Source organism: Carassius auratus, chromosome 47 (assembly GCF_003368295.1).
Source record: "Carassius auratus strain Wakin chromosome 47, ASM336829v1, whole genome shotgun sequence".
NCBI lineage: Eukaryota > Metazoa > Chordata > Actinopteri > Cypriniformes > Cyprinidae > Carassius > Carassius auratus.
The window spans coordinates 3,733,258-3,753,717 of record NC_039289.1 but is presented as its reverse complement, the minus strand read 5'-3'; the positions used below and the strand labels follow the sequence as shown (position 1 = coordinate 3,753,717).

Sequence of the window (20,460 nt, the reverse complement as noted above, 5' to 3'; positions counted from 1 at the left end):
ATATTCTATGCATTCTATTATTATTTGAGATAGTAATACATTTTATTATTATATTATAATATATATTTAATAATGTATTTGTTAATTATTATTATTATTATTATTATTATTAATAATAATAATAATAATAATAATAATAATATTACTGTATTACTGTATTACTTGTACGACGTGTGTGTGTGTGTTCTCATCTCGACTCAACTCTTGGGGGATTGGGGGATTTTAGTGAGTGTGTATTAAGGTTCATTTAGGAAAGCTTCAGAAAGAGATCTCTTCCCTCAGGTGAGATGAGGTAGCACTGGAATATCAGCTTAGAGCCAATTACATCTATCGGCTCCTCCTCATCCTCTCTCTCTCTCTCTTTCACACACACGCACGCACGCACACACACACACACACACACTTCCCCCTCCAGACTGATTAAAGCTGAAAAGAGACTCTGTAAGGTCTTTTCTGCAGTTAGTAATGACTGAAGAGACTAATATATATATATATATATTCTGTATATTATCCACCATCTAGTTGTAAATCACCTTATTTTCGGTACAAAATATGAATCTAATATATCAGGAATGGCGCAACAAATTCAGTATCTCTCATACTCCCAAGTCATATGACATTTAGCTGAAATATCATCAGATATAGGTTCCGTCTGTCAGAAAGGAAATTTGACTGGGAATTTATTTCCTCCTTTCGACCAAAACAATTAGGTTTTGTTCAGATAGGCAGCAAATATCCAACCCAAATCAGTTTAATTGTTTGTAGCAAAAACCCCATGGAATCTGACTGTAACTAACCATATCCAAACCGAATCAATATGTGGTTTAAATCTTTTCAATTCAATTCAAGTTTATTTGTATAGCGCTTTTTACAAAACAAATCGTTACAAAGCAACTTTACAGAAAATTATGTTTCTACAATATTTAGTAGTAGCTAGTAGTTTGTGCACATTTGACAGGATTTTAGAAAAAATAAAAATAATAATAATAATAATACGAGACGTAGTCAGCTAGACGATGAACTATCAATATTATTAATTAAGTTAATATATGATTCAGTCACACATTTAGCAATAATTGTTAGTTCTGTTTGTTGATTCAGGGTCAGCATCATCTGAGGTCCTCTGAGGGTCAGCATCATCTCTTCTCAGGTGTTCTGGATCCAGACTGGAGTGGCGAAATATAGAAACAAAATTCTTCATACAGATCATTTTTATGTAGGAAGGTGCTCAATTGAGCAGACACAACTTTTTCTAAAATTTTAGACATAAATGGAAGAATTGAAATAGGCCTATAATTTGCCAGTTCACTAGGATCTAGTTTTGGTTTCTTAATAAGAGGCTTGATAACCGCCAGCTTGAATGGTTTTGGGACGTGACCTAAAGATAACGACGAGTTTATGATATTGAGAAGCGGTTCTTCGGCTACAGGTAACAGCTCTTTCAGTAATTTAGTGGGTACAGGATCTAATAAACATGTTGTTGGTTTAGATACAGTGATAAGTTTATTTAGCTCTTCCTGTCCTATGGTTGTAAAGCACTGCAGTTTATCTTTGGGTGCGATGGATGAAACTGAAGTGTTAGATGCTGTAGAATCTACATTCGCTATTGTATTTCTAATGTTATCTATTTTATCAGTGAAGAAATTCATAAAGTCATTACTATTTAATATTGGTGGAATATTTGAATCAGGTGGCGTCTGGTAATTTGTTAACTTAGCCACTGTGCTAAATAAAAACCTTGGATTGTTTTGGTTATTTTCAATGAGTTTGTGTATATGCTCTGCCCTAGCAGTTTTTAGAGCCTGTCTATAGCTGGACATACTGTTTTTCCATGCAATCCTAAAAACTTCTAAGTTAGTTTTTCTCCATTTGCGTTCAAGACTACGAGTTACTTTCTTGAGAGAGTGAGATATTACTGTTATACCATGGTACAGTACGTTTTTCTCTAACTTTTTTCAATTTGATCGGGGCAACAGCTTCTAATGTATTAGAGAAAATAGTGCCCATGTTGTCAGTAATTTCGTCTAATTCATGTGTATTTTTGGGTACAATTAGCAGTTGAGATAGATCAGGCAGGTTATTTGCGAATCTTTCTTTGGTGGCTGGAACAATAGTTCTGCCCAGACGGTATCGCTGCGACATATAGTTAATATCAGTTATACGCAGCATGCATGATACAAGGAAATGGTCTGTAATATCATCACTTTGAGGTACAATATCTATAGCAGTAAGATCGAGTCCATGCGATATAATTAAATCTAGTGTATGATTAAAACGATGAGTGGGCCCAGTGACATTTTGCTTGACTCCAAAGGAGTTTATTAGGTCAGTAAACGCAAGTCCTAATGTATCATTTGCATTATCAACGTGGAATCTGATTAAAATCCAATGTGTTTCAGATCATGCTTTGTTTTCGGAGCTCGGGACGTGACTGCAGTGACGTACGGCTAAAGCTTTAGTGTTAAACACTCACAAAAAGCGTTTTCAGCTGAATTCCAAATTTTATGTACACGTGTTGTTTTCTTTGTGAATGAGCAAAGGAGCACGAGCCAAATTTTCTCTTTCTACAATGACAGCTTCTTTTGTATGTGTCTTGGTGTAAGTCATCACTATGGCAAATAGTTAAATAGTTAGAAATAGTTAAAAACAAATATTGAAAATATAATTTATTTAGAAAATGAAGAATGCAAGAATTAGCTTCTCAAAAAAAAAAAAAAAAAAAAAAATATATATATATATATATATATATATATATATATATATATATATATATATATATATATATATATATATATATTATGTAAATTATAGCATTTCTCTTCCTCTTTCTCTTCTCTTTTTTTGCTATTTAAGCTGAGAATAATAATAAAATATATTTTCAGAAAATACTTCTTAATATCTTAGTTAACTTTTGCTTCTCAAAAATAAATATACAATTAAATAATATTTAAAATATATTTATTTTAATTTCTTTTTTTCTTTGTAATATACTTAATTTAAAATATATTTATTTTATGGTCAATAATTTTTTTTTAAATTAATTCTATTCTATTTCTATTCTATTCTATTCTCACTGGTCTTTAATGAAACAATAGTGTCATTTGTGTTAGCACTGCATTGAAAGCTGTAGCCCGAATCGCAGCAAGCACAGGTTCAGCGGGGCCTGAAAAGAGCATTTTACGTCACATTTCAGTCTAATGTCCCTTTTAATTTTAAAAGGGCCAATCAAATCCCCATTAACTTTAAGCACACGCTCAGTGTCCTGCTAAAATATCTCGGACATTACAATGAAAGCTGGACTGAAACCAAATCCTGCAAAGCTGCTGGCAGAGATGAATGCACTCGTCCCGGTCAAGATAAATACAAAATCGTCAAAACCCAGTGGTCTAGAAACATTGCAGAAGTTTTCTGAGTGAGATAAATATTGTTTAAAACAGACCTGGCCTACACTTAATAGGACTAATCATGATGAATGAGCCTCCAGATCACGTTCCCAGCTTTGTAGAGTCAATCTTGGAGAGAAATAGGTCACCATTTTTTTGTTCTTTGTTAGTATGCAACTCAAGTGCTTCAACCAGATTGTCAGTGCTTAGCTGGTTCTTTACTTTATATAAGTATCAACAGCTCTTTCCTGATCTCAATGGGCATTGCAAGGTTTTGCCCTGCGGCTGCTTTTGTCAGTGTTACAGAAGACATGTGAATGGACCTGCTGGCCTTCGCTATGCTATGAATTGTGAATTCTGGTTTGTTTTTAATGCAACTTGATGAGATCTGACATACACAGCTGGACAGTCTTGGATGCCTAGAAAAATCTCTCCTGTGTTGGGGAAAGTGCATTTTAAAATGAATGCATTACAAAATTGCATTTCCCCAAGAAAAGGTAACTTATTGCATCCATCTGTCTTAAATCTGTTTGGACGCATCCTGAATTTGAAATGATGACTTCGAGGTTTTCAGTCAAACAACAACGTGACAAAACCAAGATGCTGAAATCAGGTTTTGTGTATGTACAATTTCTCTCAGTCCAAAAAAGATCCTTTATTCCCCTGTTAAAATACTTAAATCTTTCTACTGTATTAGTAACTTCGCTCAGACCTCACGACTCCTCAATGCCTCAGATTATATTCCAGCTTGATTGAATGTATTTCACTTGCCTTTTTATACCTTTCCCCAGCTCTTTTTCCCCTCATCAATGGTCCATTTCTATTCCCCACATCTCTTCTGCCTGTGCTTTGTTGTTTCCATTTGAGTGTCTAGCACAGTTTTATTCACTCCACAAATCCACCACCAATCTGACTGCCTTGAGGTTTATGCATACATTATCCTCTGTCAGTGCTAGACGCTTCATTTAAACCTTGCTGTTCAAGGCGGTGTTACCTTGAATCCCTCCGTGGCCTCGGTTTTTGTGGGAAGATCAAACCTATGCATTGCTTATAGTTGTCAGATACTTACTGGGATTAATATTTTAGCATTAATTTACTAAATAGTCACCGTCCTGCTAAAGCAAAGAGTTCAAAACGTTTTTTTGGGGGGGTTGTGATATAACCTTTTTATGCCTCAATAGTTTATCTTGAGGCGGAGCTTGATTTTTAATGCTCATTTAATGCTATAATATATGCTCATACTACTATTTACTTCTGAAGTGACGGTTTCGGCCTTTCTTTCTGACGTTAACCCCCTACGCCTGTTTTGTTTCTCCATCTCAGACCAGTGTTCGGTGAGAAAGGGCGGCTGCAGTCATGAGTGCTCTGTGGCGCCCGGTAAAGGGGTCGTGTGTTCCTGTCCGGCCGGGTTCCAACTGGGTTCGGATGGTCGGACGTGCGAAGTCCTGGATTACTGTACCAAGCACCTACGCTGCAGCCAAGTGTGCGAACAACACAAGAATACTGTGAAATGCTCCTGCTATCCAGGCTGGAGTCTTGGACCCGATGGGGACAGCTGTTATGATACAGGTAAAAGACAGCATGATGATTCTTGGTTGGCCTGTGGTTAACAATCTGAATTTTTCACATGAAAATTAGAGGTTCGATCTCAAACAGGGTTAAAACCAGATTAACAGTCCAGACTGCAAGGCAATTAACCTCAAGGAAACCAAATGACCCTTCATTTCTGTGCTGTAAATAACATGGATAAATGGCTGCCAGATTATTTTTTTTCAGTGCATGTTTATTCATATTTAGTTTTGGAGAGAGGATTGTGCAGTCAGTTTTAAGGTGTAAAATGCATCCGTTGTATGTATGCATTTCATTTTAGCGTTTTGACTTTACAAGAGTGCAAAAGCGGGCTGGGAATTATCAGAGAGTTCAGACTCCCGCGCACTTTATGTGAGTGGAAAGGAAGATATGCACGGAGAGCACTCGGTAACATGTTTTAATAAAAAGAAAAACAAGCTTTCACTGAAACATACAGCTCAGTTTTCATATCGCAGTCCACATAAGGTTTCCTCTTCGGTCTCAGACTTGTAGAGATGTGTGCCGCATAACATTTTTGCATTATTCATAGCTTGGAATGTTTTTATCTACTCTATAACTTAATTAGTATTTATTTTATTAAATAAGTCTTTTTATTTTATTTTAACATCTTAGCATTTAGCTTTTTTTCATTTTAAAATGATTTGGTAATGTTTCTTAACAATATTTCACTTGAGAGATAAAAAATATTTTGTTAATTTACAATTTTTAACGATTTAGTCTACAAATGAGTAATGTTGTTTAATTATCTAGCAGTTTATTATAAAACCACTCCCTAAAATACACACAGATCCTTTTAATTGTGATTTCAGGGGACCAACAAATCTTGCTTTAATCTTGCTTAAATATTTTCACAGTCCTATGCTGCATGCGTTCTAGTTCTCTTTACTGATTGTTTTCTGTCTTTTTGTAGATCCTTTTGAGGCTTTCATCATTTTTTCCATCAGACACGAAATTCGCCGCATCGACCTGCAAAGGGGCGACTACAGCCTGTTGGTCCCCGGGCTCAGGAACACCATTGCTTTGGATTTCCATTTCAGCCAGAGCCTGCTGTATTGGACCGATGTCGTAGAGGACAAAATTTACCGCGGGAAGTTGTCAGAGGGAGGTGGTATGTTCAACAGTTTTATTTTTTACATAATTTATGACAGTTATGACTTGATTGTACCATACAGACTTTAATATGATTCAGTGGAATTTACAGTGGGACTGAAAAATGCAGAACTGCAGAAGAAAAAAAAAAACATGAGTTTGTGTCAAGGAATTATTTTGGAAGAAACTACTTTTGGGTGCAACTTACTACTTCTCCCATTTCCTCACAAAATGTGTTTATATAGCTAGTTTTACACTTAAAAAGTCAGTCTACCAACTGTGTTATAATTTCAGCTTCAAAAGCTCCCAAAATGTGTGAAGTAATTTACACTTAGATCACAAAAGAATTGATGAGTCGATATTGAGAAATTTCACACACTTCATAGCATAATGCAAGTAATTTTGAGCTTGACTGACCAGCTAACAACCTAACAACCATTTACTTCCTTTAAAATAACGCAGTTTGTTGTCCCGGCAGGTGTTTCGTCAATCGAGGTGGTGGTCCAGCATGGTCTAGCCACTCCAGAAGGCCTTGCTGTTGATTGGATAGCGGGAAATCTCTACTGGATTGACAGTAACCTGGACCAGATTGAGGTGTCTAAACTAAATGGCGAATTACGAACCACCCTCATCGCCGGGGGTATGGAACACCCTCGGGCCATCGCTGTGGACCCCGGCCAGGGGTACGTTTCTCAATCCATTTGTAGAAATTAACAACAAAGCACCAGTTTTCCAATTACTTCATAGCTTTAATGAACAACTTCAGTGATTGATAGCTCCATTCGGTGGCTTGCGAATCGTAATGAACCCATCTAATCACCCATAAAGGAGTTTTTAAATGATTTCCAGAAGGGATATTACCATGAAATTGGGCCATTACACATTCTTACCTGTTTTATAAATTGTGCTAATGCTAATGCTTTTAATGAGGATGTGGTTTGCAAGTAACCCTCGTTTGAAAGTCGTTTAAGGTAGATTTTAACATTGAGTTTTGTCGTCAACAGTGCCTTGTTCTGGACCGACTGGGACGCCACGTTTCCCCGCATCGAAGGTGCTTCCATGAGCGGGAAACAGAGACATGTGGTTTTCAAGGACATGGACTCCGGCGCCTGGCCCAACGGATTGACCTTGGACCACATGGAGAGTAGGATAATATGGACAGACGCCCGGTGAGAAACACTCAAGCACTCTTCAGTTTGGTTTTCGAATATTTTCTAGCTAGACAAGACCCTTAGGGAATGTTTTGGATGGAAGGGTGGAATTGGGAATAAGCTCGGGTTCGGTCGTTTGTAACAAATTCAAGCGCTCGTTTGGTTGAATGATTGATGTGTTTTTGTACCGGTTCAAATTCGAGATCCACCTCTGCCGGCGATGAAATGACAGGCTGACAGAGATATGCTATTACTATTGATTATAATTTTGCCCATCAAGTACTTTTTTCGTATTTACCAAAGCAGTGGCGTAGCAATTTTGCTGTCCTGACACATCTTGAATTTCTCACAGCGATAATTTAATTGCTCTTGTGCCCGGTGGCTCCAAATGCACCACAAATTAATATTCAGATAATGAGATTCTTGGACTTTATGAAGAATCTGATCAATTCTCTGCTTTTGATTACCTCATTTTTGTCCCTGCTATATTCAGATCACACGTCTCTCTTTCTCTCTCAGTCTGTCAACAGCATTTATTTCTTTTTTCTCTCTCAACTGTGTCTCATCATTAAAGCATCTGTGCACTTTAAAGACTTTCTCGCAAACTATTTTGACTGTTTTAGGCTGAATACACCCATTTATTTAGAGTACATGGTCTTTGTAGTTAAATGTAGAATATGTTCATATATTGTTATAAATATATTCATTTATTGTATAAATTTTTATTTTACTTCAAGCTAACTTTGATTTATTTTGACACTACTTGGTTGATGTCATATGATTTATAACTTTGTATTTGATTCAGTTTAGGCTGATTTAATTTGGATTAACTTGGTTCCATTCAGTTAATAGAAATGTTCTAATTTAGAGTTAAACAATATATATATTTTTATTGTTTTAGTTTGATTCAAGTTGAGTTGACTTGATAAAGTTCAGTGAAATTTATTTTTAAATTAAACTACTTTCAAGAACAATATTTAATGTATTAAGAAAGTGAATAAAGTGGATTGCATTTCATGGTGATTTAAAAATAATCTAATGATTATAATAAGAAAATTTTTTGTCCTTCTTCAGGTCTGATGCTATATACTCTGCTCTATATGATGGCACGGGGATGATTGAAATTCTTCGAGGCCACGAATTTCTCTCTCACCCCTTCGCTGTGTCTCTCTTTGGAGGGAATGTCTATTGGACTGACTGGAGGACCAACACTTTGACCAAAGCCAACAAGTGGACCGGAGCCAATGTAACTGTGATCCAAAAAACCAGCGCCCAACCCTTCGATCTGGAGATATACCATCCTAGCAGGCAGCCACAAAGTAAGAAACTGTCTCAAAACTGTCTTGAGGGACTTTGAAAGAGATGATGAGTTGAAGGATCCAACAGAACATAATGAGAGAAATCTCTAGATTGAGTGATGTTGGATTAACAGCATACAGTGACCCAGTTTTGGCACATTCCCACTTCTCACTATTTTTGGGACTAATTGGCTGCAAAGCTGTCTCATCAAGAACTCCCTTGATTCCCATCAAGAATTCCCATCATTTCTGAAACATGAAACAGACAGTCAAACACTACAAGGTCACAAATCTCTTCTAATTAAAAACGCAATGCACTTTCAATTAGAACCAAAAGACGTACCAAAACAGAAACAAAAGAATGTTCTTTTGTGAAATTATTTAGTTTAGTTTAGTTTAGTTTAGTCACAACCAAAAGACGTACCAAAACAGAAACAAAAAAAATGTTTTTTTGTGAAATTATTTAGTTTAGTTTAGTTTAGTCAAAACCAAAAGATGTACCAAAACAAAAACAAAAGACTGTTCTTTTGTGAAATTATTTAGTTTAGTTTAGTTTAGTCAAAACCAAAAGACGTACCAAAACAAAAACAAAAGACTGTTCTTTTGTGAAATTATTTAGTTTAGTTTAGTTTAGTCAAAACCAAAAGACGTACCAAAACAAAAACAAAAGACTGTTCTTTTGTGAAATTATTTAGTTTAGTTTAGTTTAGTCAGAACCAAAAGACGTACCAAAACAGAAACAAAAGAATGTTCTTTTGTGAAATTATTTAGTTTAGTTTATAGGGGTGTTCCGTTGTTAACTGAGAAGATGCGCCAAAAAACACTGAAAATTAACGTGATTTGCGCATCTTCTCTATTAACAACGGCTCTGTGTAGTAACAGCTGCTCTATGTGAAATCACGCACCTGATGGAATTAACCGCTGATTAGAAAACCGGCTTTACTGATGAGATGCGCATAACGATCGGCCGATCGTGATCGGAGCACCCCTATTAGTGTAGTTTAGTTTAGTCAGAACCAAAAGACGTACCAAAACAAAAACAAATTCAAAAACAAAAATGTTTTTTGTGAAATTATTTAGTTTAGTTTAGTTTAGTCAAAACCAAAAGATGTACCAAAACAAAAACAAAAGACTGTTCTTTTGTGAAATTATTTAGTTTAGTTTAGTTTAGTCAAAACAAAAAGACGTACCAAAACAAAAACAAAAGACTGTTCTTTTGTGAAATTATTTAGTTTAGTTTAGTTTAGTCAAAACCAAAAGACGTACCAAAACAAAAACAAAAGACTGTTCTTTTGTGAAATTATTTAGTTTAGTTTAGTTTAGTCAGAACCAAAAGACGTACCAAAACAGAAACAAAAGACTGTTCTTTTGTGAAATTATTTAGTTTAGTTTAGTTTAGTCAGAACCAAAAGACGTACCAAAACAGAAACAAAAGAATGTTCTTTTGTGAAATTATTTAGTTTAGTTTATAGGGGTGTTCCGTTGTTAACTGAGAAGATGCGCCAAAAAACACTGAAAATTAACATGATTTGCGCATCTTCTCTATTAACAACGGCTCTGTGTAGTAACAGCTGCTCTATGTGAAATCACGCACCTGATGGAATTAACCGCTGATTAGAAAACCGGCTTTACTGATGAGATGCGCATAACGATCGGCCGATCGTGATCGGAGCACCCCTATTAGTGTAGTTTAGTTTAGTCAGAACCAAAAGACGTACCAAAACAAAAACAAAAGAATGCTCTTTTGTGAAATTATTTAGTTTAGTTTAGTTTAGTCAGAACCAAAATAATTACCAAAACATAAACAAAAGAATCTTCTTTTGTGAAATTATTTAGTTTAGTTTATTTTATTTTAGTTTAGTTTAGTCAGAACCAAACGATGTACCAAAACAGAAAAAAAGGATGTTTTATTTTTGAGTTCTTTTGTGAAGTTATTTGTTTTATTTATTTATTTTTTATTAGTTTAGTTTGGCTTATTCAGAACCAAAAAGTTGCTATGGTGTTTTTGCTGGTTGCTAGGGTGTATTCAGTTGTTGTTTGCTGGCCTAAGTCAAAAGAGCCACCCCTAATGACCTCTGGGTAATTTCAGTTCAGTCAACACTGAGCACGCGCTTGAAATCTATTCCTCCTTTTTTTTTATTGGCCTAATAGAATTTGTTCACCGTTTGGGCAATAAAGTACAAAAGAAGAGCCAAAAAGCATCCCATAAATAAAACCAAATTGAATCAGCTCATGATGGCTGTCCAGCATCTTTTCCCTTGGGTGTACATCTGCCAGATGCGGAAGAATCAGCCTTCTGTCAACACATCGAGCTTGGCATCATCCAACAAAGTTAAATTACACCCTTAATGGTGCTAAGAGGCTCTTAGTTAACTCATGACTCCAGCTAAACACTTATAATGGGCTGGCGGAAACATTCACAGAGCATTCCAGATAGTGATTGGCAGCTATAAACCTACAGTATGGATGGAGTGATACGCCGCACAGATGTGTGGAGGATCTTTGTGAGATTGTGGATCTGGTTTTTCATGTTCTGATCAAAATTGCTTTGAAGCACAAACTTCAGCTATATACAGTCCTTGAAAATGAAGGACGAAAATTGATGAAAGTAAAAATCTCGAGTAAATCATTTTTAGAATTGTATATTTAGACTCGTCGTCACTTGCTTTGAACCAGGTTGTTTTGAAATTTACAACCTGCTTTAGAAATGGGTGTTTTTATGCCAAAAGTGTGCTCCTGAGCTTTAAGATCGAAATATTTATAATTGTTTTTCTAACTTTCTTTTTTTCCTTGCTCTTAGCTGAGTTTGTCCTGTTTTTTAATTTTGTTTATAGTGCTAATCATTTGTGCTTTTATTTATTTATGCATTTATTTCACCTGTTTTGATGGTTTTGTTTTCTAGGCTTTTCTTATATTTATTTGTTTTGATAAACATGTTATATTTAATTTAATTTCATTGCCTTGCATTGCCTTACAGTTTCTGAATCAGGGAAACATTCTGACTAATTAAGCAATTGAATTATTAGAATTTAGGAATTTCGAATTTTTCCTGAACTATTTAAAATATTTTTATTTTCATTTTTTGTTTTATGTTTATTTCTATTCTTGGCTGTGTTTGGCCTTCGATTAACACTCGATGTTAATCAACTTAAAACACTTAAAGCACTGAAAATATTGATTTATTATTGGTTTTGTTTCTTATATTTTGTTGTTTTATTAACATGTTTTTTTTTAAAGGTTTCATTTATTTATTCAAATTAAATAAAACATAATATGGGTCTTGATTTCTCAATTAAGTAAACATTCTTCATATTTCCTTTTTTTTTTCCAAGTAATAACTGAAGTGAATAGGCTATACTACAAAATTAAATCATTGTAACGAAATGAACGAGCCTTAACCTGAACCAGTACTTGTAATCTTTCCGACTTTTTTTTCATGTCTGCTCTTGGCTGTTTTTGTCCTGTGGCTTCGCACCTGCTTTCCTCCGTTTTGGGATTGTGTTTATAGCGCTGAATGTCTGTTCTGTGTCCGTTTTCATTACCCGTCTGCATCTGTAGAGGCCAGCCCGCATTGCTATCGGTTTTCACATGTCAGAATAGCTTAGCAAGAGTGACATAGAGATTACTGCATTCATTAGGCCTGAAACAACTGTTTTTTTATGGACTTGTTATGCAGTTTCTAGTTACGTGTGTGTTTTACGATCCTATTTAGAGTTGTGGAGTAATAACCTTGCTCTGAGCAAGAACAAACCCAGGGATTGTTGGGGAGGGAATAAGGGGCCTAATTACTCAGCACACCGTCCACATCTTCCACTTGTTAGGCAGAGTACTTTTGGTTTTCAGGAGACTATGTGCATTAATGCAAGCCGCATCGCCTAATAAATAGCTGAAGAAATAATAAAAGACTCAAAAAAAGAAAATAAATTACTTTAAATTTTTTTTTTTTACTTTTGACCTGTGGAAATAAGAATCAAAGGCATCACTGCCTAATAAGTCGCTTTGGTGGTAAATCAGGAGAATTCAATATTAATACGACGTATGCACAACGTATACTCAGTTATGCTTTCATTAATGTTTTCTCTTCTCTCCTCCTGTCTGTTTCAGCTCCTAACCCATGTGCTGGTAACAAAGGAAGAGGCCCGTGTTCTCACCTCTGTCTTATAAATTATAATGCTTCTGCGTCTTGCTCCTGTCCACACCTCATGAAACTGTCGGCCAACAATCGAACATGCCAAGGTGAGTTCTGGAGATCTCGCTCTTTGTGAAACTTATCATGTTGATATATATATATATAGGAGGCCAGCCTGCTTGTTAGTGCGTCCACCTCCCATGCCGGTGACCCGGGTTCGAGCCCCACTCGGAGCGAGTGAGAGGACCCAGGAGAGAGGGGTTACATTGGTGCCATGACCCAGATGGGAGTGAGGTTTAGGGGGGTGAGTGTAGCGGAGGCCAGCGAGTAGTGCTGTTCAGGTTAACCTCACTCCCTGATGTCAAGAGACGCACTAGCGACTGACGCTAGTGGCTGTAGCCATTTAGCCTCCTTGTTAGTGTGTCCGCCTCCCATGCTGGAGACCTGGGTTCGAGACCCACTCGGAGCGAGTGAGAGGACACGGGAGAGAGGGGTTACATATATAAAGCACTGTTTTTTTTTGTTATATTTATTGAAATAGATTTCATTGACACATTCATGTACACTGATGCTTCACTGAATTACAACATAGGCTTCTTCATTAAAATGAGCGATTCACGATTCACTGATGTAAAGCAGAATGTCTGATATTGGAATAATCCTAGCATGTATCAGGGGAATTACGCGACCTACCTAAACTCATTACAGACTGAAATGGAGATCTCTCTTTAGCGGCCACCCCAGAGATCTCTCTGGAGGTCAAGAAAGGAGAATTTACAGTATGAGTCCTTTGAGCTTTATGTCTTTATAGCGCTGCCTTTGTAAGGACACTCAATTCACATTATTATATTTGTCTCACTAACTGATTTAGGTCATATTTTCCCCTCCCGGTGATACTAGAGATAGAGAAACAGAATTAAATTGAGAGTGAATTTGAGTTGATTATATATTTATGTACATAAATAGGTGTGAAGAAGTTTCTGTTATACGCTCGGAGATCTGAGATTCGTGGAGTGGACATCGACAACCCGTACCTCAACGTCATCATGGCCCTCACCGTACCTGATATCGATGACGTCTCGGCGATGGACTACGATGCTGTAGACGAGAGGATTTACTGGGCCGATGTGAAGACCAGAACTATAAAACGAGCGTTCATTAACGGAACCAAACTTGAAACCGTCCTATCTGGAGGTACGCAGAGGTCCATTTTGACAGCTATAATCTCACCCAGTTAGAATAGCTTTTTGTTTTCCTGCTTTTATTGAATGAAGAGTCAAATGTGTCCTGACAAAGAAATTCATTTATTAAATTATACTTAATTTTAATTTATTGTTGTCATTTTGTTGCTGTTTTCCAATGAGCAGCTTTTTTTATTAGCATGGGTAAATATTCAGATTATTCTACTTTAATTTTAATATAATTTATCTATTTTTACAGACCTATCTAATATCCGTGGCCTGGCTATTGATTGGCTGTCCAGAAACATGTACTGGATGAGCTCAGACAACGACGAGACCCACATTAACGTCGCCCGTCTTGATGGATCTCTCAAAAACACTGTCGTTCATGGGATGGACAAACCCAAGTGTCTCATCCTGCATCCGTCAAAAGGGTAACATAGCAAAAACCACACTAACCATTAGCCATACCCATAATGGAGAAAATTAAGGGCTGCGTGTCGCCAAAGATCGCTATCCTATTTATTAGTAAGTAATTGCATACTTCCGTTGCATTGTCACATTTTGTTACCTTTAAATCTGCGCGTGAGATACATCATTTACAAAGCTAATTACTGAACAGGTCTCTGTTTATATTCCCCATGCACAATTAACTAAAGTTATTAGAGGCATTTTCTTGGAGTTGATTAAGACTGACAAATTGTTGTAGCCGTGAAAACTGTTTAACGATACCAAACTGGTTGTTAGCCAATCAGAAATGCGAATTTATCTTACCCTTGTTGGGCTGGTTGATGACAGCTCTTTAATTAGCATACATTGTGATTCCAGGCATGCAAGCTAATTAAAAATGGGGCCAGCTCCTCACAATTGTTTACTTGAGATTTAATATAACGTGATTCTGTAATCCAGTGATGGATCTTAAGCATGGTACAGTGTGCATGTTGTTTTATTTCACTCACCAATATCTCGTGACCTTTGCCCCTCGTATTGCATTTTTTTCCCCACCAGCTGTCTTCTCATTTTAGCTTCCGACCCCGTCGACATTTCTGAAAGTCATCTGTCACGTAGGTTCATGCGCACCATCAAGATGTATGAGGGAGATAGAGACAGCCTTATTTGATTGTTTTGTGCTCTGTGGTGAATGTGAAGATAAAGTTCTTTTCTACCTTCCCGACCTTCACACAGGTCACATTCCTTAAACAGAATAGTCCCATCCTTCATCTTCAAGACTCATCCATCTCTCTGAATGATTCTTGTTTTGTTGTGGTCTACAGGAAGATGTTCTGGATGGATGGGAGCACTATAAATATGGCCAATATGGATGGCAGCAACATCAAGATTTTGCACCAGAACCAGAAGGAGCCTGTTGGTAAATTGAAGTTCCAAAACCTACAGTAGTGAGCTACGTACTTAGTATTTTAATGCAAAATGGTTACGGCTTCTTTCTGTGGTACTTTCTTTGATCAAAATCTAAGGCCTGTGTCATCTGTGGAGAAGGCAGTCCCAGAATGCATTACGATATAGTGAAAACAGTCATCCAAAATGGTGTTAGTTTTAAATTATTGAGATATTATTATAGTTTTTTTTATAAAAAAATTTAATTAGATTTCGATTTTTTTGTAGGTAAATTGATTTTAGTTTAGTTTTTATTTTCTACATGAATCTTAAATGTTATTTATTTTATTTCATGGAAGTTTTATTTGCTCTGCCTTTGTCTGTTTTGCCTCGTTTTGCCTAGCTTTTCTTTTTTTGTTTGCTTCATTTTGCTTTGCTTTAATTGGTTTTGCACTGCTTTTTTTGTTTAGTTTAGCTTATCATTACTTTATCTGTTTTGCATTTCTTTTGTTTTTGTTTTGCTTTTCATCTGTTTTTCTTTGCTTGTGCTGTGCTTTATTCTGTTTTGCATTGCTTTTGTTTTTGTTTTGCTTTTCTTTGCTTTGTTTTTCATTGCTGCAATCTGTTTTGCTTTGCTTTGCTATGGTCTGTTTTGTGTTGCTTTCATCTGTTTTGCTTTGCTTTTGCTGTGCTTTGTTCTGTTTTGCATTGCTTTTGTTTTTTGTTTTGCTTTTCTTTGCTTTGTTTTTTCATTGCTGTAATCTGTTTTGCTTTGCTTTCCTTTGCTTTTGCTTAGGTTTAGTGTGTTTTGTGTTGCTTTTGTTTTGCTATTTGCCTCACTTGGTTTTGTTTTTCTTTGCTTTGCCTTTGTCCGTTTTGCTTTTTTCAATGTAATTTTTTTTTTTTTTTTGCTCAAACTGCATAGAGTGCTAGCAACACTGTTGTCTTTGTCTTTCTTTAATAATTTTTCAAAAGTTTCACTTTTGCGCTTTTTTTAAAACCATTTAATAAATTTGCTGTTTTGTTTTGAACAATCTATTTAACATTTTCAAGATTACATATCCTCATGTACATGTATTTACTGTAATTGCATGTGAAAACAAGGGCACCATTTCTCATACCTCCTCTTCCTCTCGGTCGTGTCTGCTACAATCATTATATCTATGCCCTAGGTATTGTTGGAGCTCTCTGTGGTCCTCCCCTTAACTCATAATTATAGCAAAATCTCCCTGACACAGTACATGCAATTCTGGCCTAAGCCAAATCTTAAGTAACAGCGGTTATCATTATGATGTGAACGAGGGATTATTGCAGATGAAAGAAATAAAAAGAGAAATCAACCTTTTGAACCGTTTCGAACACTATTTATGCTGTGCCCCACATAAAAATGCTTTACTGTAGGGAAAATTGCAGATTTTAAATAACTAGACACGTTTTGATAGCGACGATGAGTGTTGATATTCATGAGATGAAACAATGTTCAATTCTTTGTTATTTAAATCAGCCATGTTTAAAAGAAACCTCTCTTGTGACAAGATAAGGTCAAATAATGAAGTTTCGGCATCATTTTATTTACCCTTGAGCATTCAGTTAAAGGAATATTTCACCAAAAAATTCAATTTGCATGATTTTTTTTCTCCTCCTATCTTTCCAAACTCAAAAAAAAACTGTTCATGTTTTAATGTTTTTTGAAAGAGGTCTCTTATGCTCACCATGGATGTATTTATTTGTTAAACAATTCTTATTATCAGTGTTGAAAACAGTTGCTGCTTACTATTTTTTTGGGGTTTTCAAAAAATCGAATGCAATTTTCATGCGCATCTCATCAGTAAAGATGCTCCTGTAATTAGAAGTATATCTCCAGCACATGCGTTCAGATCAGGGTTGCCAGGTTTTCACAACAAATCCTGCCCAGTTGCTTCTTAAAACTAGTCCAAAACTAGCAGAAGGTTCCCCGATAAAAAATTGCTTCCCGGGGTTAAAATATACGCTTTTTTAGCAGGGTTGCCTTGGTAAAATTCGCATTTTAGGGTCTAAATATCACATTATTTGTATTGGGGTTGCTTCAAACCGCGATCATGAAAAACGAACGCACGTGCTGGAGATACACTTCTTATTACAGGAGCGTCTTTACTGATGAGATGTGCATGAAAAACGCATTCGTTTTTTTGCACATTCCTACTAGTTTTGTTGAAATTATTTGAATAGAAAGTTCAATTAATACAATTATGCTTATATTAACAGCATATGTGCATATACTGTATACATATTTGCATGTATGCATATTTTTTTATGAACCATTGCTTTACGTGATCATATTTTCTTTGTACATTACAGGGCTGTCGATTGACTACTCAGCCAACAAACTGTACTGGATGAGTTCCGGAAATGGAACCATTAACAGGTGTAACCTGGATGGGAGTGGCCTGGACGTGATTGACAGCTTTAAAAAAGACCTGCAGAAAGCTACGGCATTAGCAGTGATGGGTAAGTGAAGGCTGTTTTCATCAGCATTGATTTAGTAAGGTTAATTATAACCAAGCAAATAATGGAGCTATTTCATTAGGACGGTGATAGACAGCATAAATGGTTTGTGAACAGTGGCGAATGAATGATAAGGAATAGTTTTTATGCTGAATGTGGGCCCCGGGGTTTTTGTTAAGGCTTAATTGTGGAGCTGTTTTAATACACTGCAATTATGAATCAGTTGAGGGAGATTGTTGTTTTCAAAGGGCTTGAATCGCATCACTATTCATGTTCTGACATGGGTTTTTTTTCTTGAACTTTGATGACTCACGACTTTTGATGTCGCAGCTGTGTTTGCTGATTGTAGCAGCTCTGTGGGTTTTTAGACTCAGCCAAAGACAGATATGAACTTACGCTGTCATCTTGCGTGTGGCTTGTGACTCAAGGCTGATTTTCGGTGCAAATCCTAAAGATTTTTTTTTGTGACATTTACATGTATTCATTTAGCAGGTGCTTTTATGCAAAGCAAATGAGGAAAACCAAGGAAACCGTATTGACATAAAGCTGGCATAAAATTTTGATGTTCCTCGTGTTCTCTGGATAAAAGTATAATGGCATAAGCAAATATAAATGTATAATGGTATTCACAACTCATTTAACTTCTGTAATGTGGCTTATTCCTAGTGACAGAATCAGCCTGAAATAGATTGGGATGTGATTTTAGCCGTCTTAGTTTGATTGGAGCTATAAAAATGTAAAATATGTTGGAAAAATCACATTTTGGGTTATTATATGAATATTTCTAGATTGGTAAATCTGTGGTCAAATATATATAAATATATATTTATATACTAGGTTTAAGTTTCTCTTACCACTCCACTAGCGGTGCAACTATCTGTTTTTCCTCCCTGTTTTTGGTTTTGTTTTGCTGCTTTTTCTCTGCTCTGCTTTATAGTTATTTTTTATTTGCTCTGCTTTGCCTCATTTAGCTGTTTTTTTTTTTTTTTTGCTCAGTTTTTTGTTTTTTTTTCTTTGTTTTGTTTTCTTTGCTTTGTAGTTTTGTTCTGGGTTTTATTGGTTCTTTTTTATTTGATTTGTTTGCTATTTGTGTTCTTTTCTGTTTTGTTTACTCTATTTTTTTGTTTTGTTCTGGGTCTTTTAGTTTGACAGTTTTTTTTTTTTGTTTGCTCTTTTTTTTGTTCAGTTTTTTTATGTTGCGGTTTGTTTTTTTTTTACTCTGTTTTGTTCAGTTTTTTGATTTGCACTTTTTTGTGTTTTGTCTTTGATTTGCTTTTACCGGTTTCTGCTCACATAATAACATAATTTTAACTTCTATTCATGCTTATTTACACTTTACAGTAATTTACCATTAGTTATGGTTAGTTATTGCAATAACTAACATTAACAATGAACGATACATTTATTACACTTTTTTTTTTTTTTTTTATAAAATACAGCGCATGTTAACTGATTTTAATAAATGAAACCTTATTTTGAAGTGTTGTCAGTTTATTTAGGGCAAAGAAAATTTGTTACAAATGATTTCAGATGGGTAAAAATTTTCAGTGAAATTATAATAAGTTTTCTTTTATTCTTTTTCTTTTTTTTTTTTTTTTTAATCCAAAAGAAAAAGTGCATTGATGGGTTGTGCACAATAAGATCAAGTATATCTTTTAAAAAAGTACACATTTTATATTGTCTTTAAAGAAAATCTATCGACAACAAACATAACTTTGTTAAAACATTATTTTTGTCTAAAGAGCAGATATAAAGTGTTTAAAATTCAGGGTCTTTCTCTCACATAAAGAAAGTCAATGAAGCACTTGCCCGTGTGCCCCTCTTGCTTTCATCATTTCATTTCCTTTGACCCAGCACATAACTCGCTCAAGAAGAGTGCCCATTTTTCATCATTTGTGGATTGACGTTAATCAAGAATCAAACAGCTGGCTCAAAACCAGAGGATCATCAGCTAAAGACATCAGTTCTGTTTGAAACGCCTCACCTTCAGTATTTAAGAGATAAAACGCCCTGACTTCCCAAGGAAAAAAAGATTTGGAAGTCTTCTAATTAGGCTGATTTATAGAGGTTTTTGATGTATTGACAGGTATGAGCTAAATGAGAATAGGAATTCGGCTAATTCTGCTATATTGTGGTTAAATATCCTGGGCCTGTCAGCAAGCAGGACGGTTTTATTTCATTCCAAGACAAAGACGTGTCACATATGAGTAGAGATGAAGTGTTGAATGTGTTTATTGGTTTAGGGTTTACATTAAAAAAAAAAAAATAAATAAATAAAAAGAAATGACTATTTGGTTATTTTTATCAGAATTGAAAGTTTTCAAATACTTTTTATTATCACAATTAATAGCTGTTTATAATTATGAACAGTTGTTTGTTTTACAAATGATGTATTGTACACAATTATAGTTAACAATTATTAATACTATTATTTATAATTATTTTATATATATATTTTTTTTTGAACATTTAACAAAAAAAAAAAAAAAAAACTATTTATATTAACACGCACACACAATATAACTCATTTCTTTTGGCTTATTCCAGTGTTAATTTTGACACGAAATTTTAATTTAGTTTTAGTCTTAGTCTTTTGACTATAATTCTTTTTAGTTTTAGTCAAGTTTTAGTCATCTGATTTGTTTTAATTTTAGTCTTATTTTAGTCGACTAAAATTGCTTGGTATTTTAGTCGACTAAAATAAGACTAAAATCAATAACAGATTTACTAGACAATTTTTTACAGCTGGTATAGGAAACAAACTTAACCAAAATATATAAAACACAAATTCAACTTTATTTCAACACAACTGTGTCTTTA

General features: G+C 35.2%; 1 protein-coding gene across 1 annotated transcript in view; it reads left to right on the top strand.

Annotated features, from left to right (window-relative positions):
- LOC113064818 (low-density lipoprotein receptor-related protein 1B) overlaps nucleotides 1–20,460 on the top strand; it is a 207,079-nt gene that overhangs the window by 85,576 nt on the left and 101,043 nt on the right. The window contains exons 23-32 of the mRNA XM_026235763.1: nucleotides 4,707–4,952; nucleotides 5,884–6,081; nucleotides 6,541–6,745; nucleotides 7,067–7,231; nucleotides 8,288–8,532; nucleotides 12,616–12,747; nucleotides 13,607–13,834; nucleotides 14,081–14,255; nucleotides 15,096–15,190; nucleotides 17,494–17,643. Of these exons, the coding sequence (XP_026091548.1) occupies nucleotides 4,707–4,952; nucleotides 5,884–6,081; nucleotides 6,541–6,745; nucleotides 7,067–7,231; nucleotides 8,288–8,532; nucleotides 12,616–12,747; nucleotides 13,607–13,834; nucleotides 14,081–14,255; nucleotides 15,096–15,190; nucleotides 17,494–17,643 (1,839 nt within the window). The remainder of the gene's footprint in view (nucleotides 1–4,706; nucleotides 4,953–5,883; nucleotides 6,082–6,540; nucleotides 6,746–7,066; nucleotides 7,232–8,287; nucleotides 8,533–12,615; nucleotides 12,748–13,606; nucleotides 13,835–14,080; nucleotides 14,256–15,095; nucleotides 15,191–17,493; nucleotides 17,644–20,460) is intronic.